General features: G+C 38.5%; 1 protein-coding gene across 5 annotated transcripts in view; it reads left to right on the top strand.

The window, feature by feature from the left end:
* GPNMB (glycoprotein (transmembrane) nmb) overlaps positions 1–7,840 on the top strand; it is a 29,697-nt gene that overhangs the window by 3,939 nt on the left and 17,918 nt on the right. For 3 of the 5 annotated variants that reach the window (XM_011944187.1, XM_011944188.1, XM_011944189.1), the window contains 3 exons: positions 3,262–3,414; positions 4,117–4,260; positions 7,212–7,385. In XM_011944187.1, the coding sequence (XP_011799577.1) occupies positions 3,262–3,414; positions 4,117–4,260; positions 7,212–7,385 (471 nt within the window). The remainder of the gene's footprint in view (positions 1–3,261; positions 3,415–4,116; positions 4,261–7,211; positions 7,386–7,840) is intronic. The other 2 variants (XM_011944190.1, XM_011944191.1) reach the window with 2 other exon arrangements.

Here is a 7,840-nt window from a genome sequence, read left to right on the forward strand (position 1 = left end):
TCAGGATGGTCTCGATCTCCTGACCTCGTGATCCACCCGTCTCGGCCTCCCAAAGTGCTGGGATTACAGGCTTGAGCCACCGCGCCCGGCCCGAATCCCGTGGTTTTCTTATAGTGAGTTTCAAAAATTCTTTATATATTCTAAATACTAGTCCTTTATTGGAAGTGTGGTTTGCAAATAATTTCTCCCAGTCTGTAGCTTGCCTTTTCAACCTCTTTCATGTCATGTTTCAGAGAGCAAAGGTTTTTTATTTTAATGAGTTCCAATTTCCTTTTATGGGTTGTGTTTGTGTCAAGTCTAAGAATTCTTGCCTAGTCCTAGATCCTGAAGATTTCACCTAGGCTTTTTGCTATTTTACAGCACCATATGTTGAAAAGGCTATCTTCCCTCCATTGGATTGTTTTTGCATCTTTGTCTAAAATCCAGTCAGGCACTGTAGTGCTTGCCCATGGTCCTAGCTAATCAGAAGGCTGGGGCAGGTAGATCACTTGAGCCCAGGAGTTTGAGTCCAGCCTCAGCAACATAGTGAGACCCCCATCTCTTAAAAAAAAAAAATTAGTAGCGCATGCTTGTGTGGATCTATTTCTGGATTCTCTCTTCCATTCCATTGACCTATGTGCGTATCCCTTGTAACTCTCCTTTTAAGTTTATACTTTTCCTTGACTTCTGACATTTAAAATCAGAAGAGAAATCTGTGTTTTGATTATGTTCCTGGAAACAATAACTTTCTTTCAAGATCTGAGGAAGAGGAAGACTCTCTGGAACAGTGGAAAGAACTTGTCCTGGGAATCGAAAGATGTGAATCTTGATTTCTACTAAAGATGACCCTGGGTGAATCATATAATTTCCCTAGGCCTGAATTTCTTCATATATAAAATGAAGGGATTTGAACTAAATAATCTTAGTTCTTTTCATATGACTCAAGTGAATTTCCAAGTACAAATATTTATTGATAAACACAAATGTCCTCCCCTCACTTATTATCTATTTCCAAATAGGAGCAATCTCATAGAATCACAGGACATTTGGCTTTTGTCATATTTGAAGGCCCAGATAATACACATGGCCTGAGGTCACACAGTCTGTTTAATAACAGAACCAAGGCTAGAAAACAGGTTCCATGACTCCTACTTCACTGCTCTTTCCCATTCTCTCTGCCTCCCGGAGAAGAAGGGAACATGTTGCTCCCTTCTCCTACCAGAGAAGAGGAATAGAAGAAATAGGTCAGAGACATGCATCCAATATGGCTTCTCTGAGCACCCACTAAATACCACATCTCATGGAGGATCTCTCCCAGGATTTAAGAGAAGAACAACACAGAGTTTCTGTCCTCCGAGAGTCTATAGCTAGGCCAAGACATAGAACCATAGAAATTAATGGGAGAAAAGTTTAAGACCGTTGGCTGAGGAATACAGACAGTTGAGCTTTGGGCTGTAACAAAATAGGCTAAGACATTTATTATCTTGGTCAGTCCCGAGGTAAGCAGGACTAGAGCAACGGCTCAACAGTTTCATTGAGGGCTCCATTTCTTTTTATCTTTCCACTCTGACACCCTTAATGTGTTGACTGTTTCCTCAGATGTGTGTCCTCATAGTTAAATATGACTGTCATAGCTCTGGCCATCACATTATTACACTACCATCTCCAAAATCAATTCTGAGGAGGAAAAACTGAGTTTGTTCTCACATATCTCTTGTTATAAAGAAGGAAAACCTTTCTTAGAAGTTCCCAAAAGACTGCTTCTCAGCTCTCATTGGCCAGTATCAAATCATCTATCTGCTCCTGCCCAAATTGTAAGGAAAGCTAGGAAGTGATACTCTGGAATTTTGAACTGTTAGAGTAGAAACTCTGCCAGCAAGGGGAAAAAAGGAGGAGTGGTGCAGGCAGGAAATAGCTTCTTGGAGGCAACCAACCAGTCTGCTACAATTCTCAAAAGAGAGAGACCATGTGACCACCAGACTGGTCAGGCAAAGCAAAAAGACAGACACTAACTCAAGATTAAAAATAATTTTAAAAGAACTGTAATATTACAAGCCTAGAGCAACCACTCAGAACAAAATAAGTGAAAGAGGTATCACTAACAAGCTAGTTGTAGAGATAAAATGGAATCCAAATATAACTCCAAAGAGTATAGGAAAAGAAGGAAAAAAAGAACAAGTGGAACAAATAGAAAACAAATAACAAGATGGTACACTTAAATTTCATCATATTGATCATTACATTAAATGTGAATTATCTAAACACTCCAACTAAAAGGCAGAGATTGTCAGACTGGATTTTTAAACATCCAATTACATGCTTTCTATGAGAACCTTACTTCAAATATAAAAATGCACAAAGGCTTAAAATGTAAGGATGAGTAGAAACATACATCAATCTAAACATTTTTTAAAGTAAAAGAATGGAAAAAGATATACCAAACACTAAGCATTCATATCAAAGTATTCTTTAGAACAAGGGATAATACCAGGGATAAAGAGCATAAATTCCTATTGAGAAAAGGGTCAGTTCATCAAGAAGCTGTAACAATTCTAAATGTATCGTATGCACCTGACAACAAAGCTTCAAAATTCATACAGCAAAAACTGGAAGAAGAAACAGGCAATTGGAAAAAACCACAATTATAGTTGGAGATTCCAAGATTTCTCTCTCAGTAACTGAAATAACAAGTAGAGAAAATCAGTAGGAACACAGAAAACTCAAAAAACACTATCCACTAGCTTGACATAAATGACATTTAAAAAGAAAACACTCTACCTAACAAATGTAGACTACACAAAGTATATGGAACATTCACCAAGACCATGAAAAAGCTGCTTATCAGTAAATTTCCTGGTACTAGTACGGGTTGCTTGGAATCTTGAAGGCATTCCTGAGCCTGGCATTCCTTTAGCCAAGTGAGTAGTTCAGAATGGGAAAAAAAATCCAAAAATCTGAAGATTTTTGGCATCAGTGTTTTCCTAATGGTATTGTATCAAATTTAAATATTCAGAGGATGTGTATTGAGAAGCCAAGTGATGGCTAAAAAATATTGACTTTGAAAATTTTTCTTTGACTCATTTAAAGTTCATAAAGACATAGGGTCTGAATGCTTGTAATCAAGATATTTCCAGTAGACTTCCTTTAAAAAACAAAGCACCCTCTGTTTACTTGATGCGCTAAATATATTATGTATGTGCTTTTCAACAGTAAGAAATAAAAAGTTTCTGTGAGGTGATTACTAAATGAAGAATGGAATTTGTTTTTCGAATATTGATACAGGATTTCATGATGTGCTGGGCAATGAAAGACCTTCTGCTTACATGAGGGAGCACAACCAATTAAATGGCTGGTCTTCTGATGAAAATGACTGGAATGAAAAACTCTACCCAGTGTGGAAGAGGGGAGACATGAGGTGGAAAAACTCCTGGAAGGGTAAGTCAAAAGATTCAACCCAAACACCTGCAATTTCCTACTTCAGTAAGTCTTGTAAAGCCTTTTAGATCACATGGCTCACGTCATTTCCACAAATGACAGTGCTCTCATTACCAAGTGGGGGGCACCTGGACTTGGCAGTATTTTCTTTAGTCCAACACTATCACTTCCTAAGCCACAGATAATCTCCTTAGAAATTTCCACATTGGTAGCTCTTGGAATACTTTTGAAGAGTGAGCAGATTTAGCTTTAAACCTATTTAACCAACCTGGGAATGGTCATCTTCAGAAACCCAGTCACCCCAAAGCCATTTTTACTGTCTCAAAGGTGTGGCTTATCAGAAACTGAAAATCTTTCTTTTTAGATAAAAGAATGCATCCTTCAGTCATTGGTTTTGAGATTTAAAAATACAAATGTTTAAAACTTGTCTCCTTAACCCAACTGAGCTGATTTGTTTTATTATCGTAGGTAAATGTTCTTGCTGTGATTAGAGAATTCTTAAATTGGTCTGATTTATTTTTTAATTTATCTTCTAGAGTGTTGTACTCTGAAAGCTTAAGTGAGGAATACAAAATATAAATTTAATATATTATGAAGAGGCATGTGGGTCCTCTGGTCCTTATTAATAAAGTTACCTCTAAATGTTTATGAATGAAAGGAGAAAGATGCTGGGTCATTGAGCCCCACATTTTTTTGTCCTAGGAGGCCATGTGCAGGCAGTCCTGACAAGTGACTCACCAGCCCTCGTGGGCTCAAATATAACATTTGTGGTGAATCTGGTATTCCCTAGATGCCAAAAGGAAGATGCCAATGGCAACATAGTCTATGAGAAGAACTGCAGAAATGGTAAGAACACAGTATTCTAAACTACTGGAGACCCGTTTTCTAAACCTTAATGGTCACAGGTGCTCCTGTAAGTGCCAGATGCTGCTCTCGTCCCTTGCCACTGCACTCCATGAGCTGGATAACAGAGACGGTGAGTGTGTGGTCCTACCCAGAGCCTTCATCAACATCAATGTCAGCCAGCTCTCCCCTGCTTGGAGCCCACTTCAAAAGCCACATCGCCACCCCCTGCTTTTCCTTAGTGTCCAGTTGATTGGACAGAGAATACCTTGTTGAGTCTCAGATTTTGCTTTTATTACTTGGAACTCTTGGCTATTCAAAGAATAGCCAATTTGACAGATGTTTGCTGATCAGTCTAATTTCGGCTGACAAGGATTTCTTAAGCAAATGCTGTGTAGCTGGCACAAATGCTAAAATGGTGTATATTTTGGTTTTGCTTTGCTCTTAGTGAAAGAAATAAGCTCCCTGTCCATGTTAAAGAGGACCAAAGGCACAAATACATCAAGGGAAATTATCTTATCAGAATGGTACATGCTCAAAAAACAGAGCTAATGGCCGGGCCCTGTGGCTCACGCCTGTAATTCCAGCACTTTGAGAGGCCGAGGCAGGTGGATCACCTGAGGTCAGGAGTTCAAGACTATTCTGGCCAACATGTGAAACCCCATCTCTACTAAAAATATAAAAATTAGCCAGGCATGGTGGCAGGCACCTGTAATGACAGCTACTTGGGAGGCTGAGGCAGAAAAATTGCTTAACTCTGGGAGGCAAAGGTTGCAGTGAGCCGAGATTGTGCCACTGCACTCCAGCCTGAGTGACAGAGCAAGACTCCGTCTCAAAAAAACAAAACAAAAAAAAGGAGCTAATTATTGAGATTCTTCAGTCAGTAACAAGGCTATTTAATAATGAATTTATGATTTTATTATTTAGAACTTTTATTAAGCTGTCAATATATTCATTTTTATTAATTTTTTATCTCCTGTGGGGAAAACATTCAATTCTGTATGGAAAATATTTTATATTTAACGTGAATTAAGCATTTAATATTTCGTAACTTTTTTTCTCTTCTTTTTTTGAAACAACTTTTTTTTTTTTTTTTTGAGATGGAGTTTCACTCTGTCACCCAGGCTGGAGTGCAATGGTGCAATCTCGGTTCACTGCAACTTTTGCCTCCCAGGTTCAAATGATTCTCCTGCCTCAGCCTCCCAAGTAGCTAGGATTACAGGCACCCAATACCATGTTCAGCTAATTTTTGTATTTTTTGTAGATACGGGATTTCACCATGTTGGCCAGGCTGGTCTCAAACATTTGACTTTGTGATCCACCTGCCTCGGTCTCCCAAAGTGCTGGGGTTACAGGCGTGAGCCACCGCACCCAGCCAGCGTTTGTCTTTCTATGCCTGGCTTATTTCACTTAACATCATGACCTCCAGTTCCATCCATGTTGCTGAAAATGATGGGATTTAATTCTTTTTATGACTAATATTCCATTGTGTATATATACCACATTTTCTTTGTCCATTTATCTGTTGATGGATACTTCATTTGGTTCCATATCTTGACTATTGTGAATAGTGCTGCAACATAGGAGTACGTACATCTCTTTGATAGATTGATTTCCTTTCTTTTGGATATATTCCCAGCTGCCTCATATGGTAGCTCTATTTTTAGTTTTTTGAGGAACCTCCATACTGTTTTCCATAGTGGTTGTACTAATTTACATTCCCACCAGCAATGATATACTGTTAGTGATTTGTATTACCTTTTTTGAGAAATGTCTATTCAGATCTTTCACCCATTTTATGATTAATTTTTTATTGATACATGATAATCATACACATTTCTGGGATACATGTAATATTTTGATACATGCATACAATTTATGGTGATCAAATCAGGGTGATTGGGATATCCATCACCTCAAACATTTATCATTTCTTTGTGTTGAGAACATTCCAAATCTTTCTCTTTATTTATTTATTTTTTGAGATGGAGTTTCACTCTGTTACCCAGGCTAGAGTGCAGTGGCGCAATCTCAGCTCACTGCAACCTCCGCCTCCCGGGTTCAAGCAACTCTCCTGCCTCGGCGTCCTGAGTAGCTGGGATTATAGGCGCACACAACACGCCTGGCTAATTTTTGTATTGTTAGTGGAGACAGGGTTTCACATGTTGGCCAGGCTGGTCTCGAACTCCTGACCTCAACTGATCCGACCACCTCGGCCTCTCAAAATGCTGGGATTACAGGTGTGAGCCACTGCACCCAGCCCAAATCTTTCTTCTAGCTGTTTTGAAACATACAACAAATTGTTGTTAACTATAGTCACCTAGATTCAACAATTTTAGCACTTTGTCATATCTGCTTCTCTCCATGTATCTATAGCCATATGTAGATATAAGGATAGCTATATATATCTATCTACATCTAGAGAGAGAAAGAGGGATTTTAAAAATCATTTAAAGCATCAAAAATAGCCAAATATAATATGCAAACCTTGATTGGGGTGATAATGGTGTCAGGGCTATGTAGGAAAATGTTCTTATTCTTAGACATATGTGCTGGAGTCTTTATGAATAAACAGTCATGATGTCAAGTGTGTCCGGAAAAAAAACTACAGATAGAGTGTGTCAAAATAAAAAGATAAACTCTCAGTTTGATTTGAATAGGATTATGATTTGAAAACCCAATAGGAAGAAAAATACATTAAATGATATCTCTACATTGGACTTTCTTGAATAATTGCTTTGTATAAAACTTTCATTGAAATATAACAAATTCAGAAAAGTGCACAAGTCATAAGCATACTATTGGATGAATTCTACATATTAAGTGTTTAGTTGTCTAACTACTTTTAAACTAGTTATGAAAAAAATATGAAAAAATGTTTAATTCAGTGATGCATGCACATTGGGTTTTCTGAACCCAGATAACACTCATAGCTGGTTTCTTTCTCTGTTTAGAGGCTGGTTTATCTGCCGATCCATATGTTTACAACTGGACAGCGTGGTCAGAGGACAGTGATGGGGAAAATGGCACTGGCCAAAGCCATCATAACGTCTTCCCCGATGGGAAACCTTTTCCTCACCACCCCGGATGGAGAAGATGGAATTTCGTCTACGTCTTCCACACACTTGGTTGGCTTTTACAAACCCCTAAGCCTCTTCTTTACCTTTCCTTAAAATTTCAACCTTCTCTTTTCTTACTCTATAATTGGGAATGATAACACAGAGAGTTAATAGCGGTCACCCTGCTAACTTTCCTTAGCATGGGTGAACGGTGAGAGAGAAAAATGAAATCCTGGTTAACCTTGCCAATCTCCAGGACACTGAAGAGTTAAAAAGAGAGAAAAACTAAAATATTAAGCTCTTTTTCAAAAAAACAAAACCACTTTTTTTTTTCTACCTAAAACCATAACAAGAAAAAATACTAACACTTATTTATTTGAATGGCACATGGAGGCTGGGCATATGGTTTACACCTGTAATCCCAGCACCTTGGAAGGCCGAGGCGGGTGGATCACCTGAGGTCAGGAGTTCAAGACCAGCCTGGCCAACATGGTGAAGCCCCGTCCCTACTAAAAATACAAAAA

This window comes from Colobus angolensis, unplaced genomic scaffold, assembly GCF_000951035.1.
Source record: "Colobus angolensis palliatus isolate OR3802 unplaced genomic scaffold, Cang.pa_1.0 Scaffold229, whole genome shotgun sequence".
NCBI classification, from domain to species: domain Eukaryota; kingdom Metazoa; phylum Chordata; class Mammalia; order Primates; family Cercopithecidae; genus Colobus; species Colobus angolensis.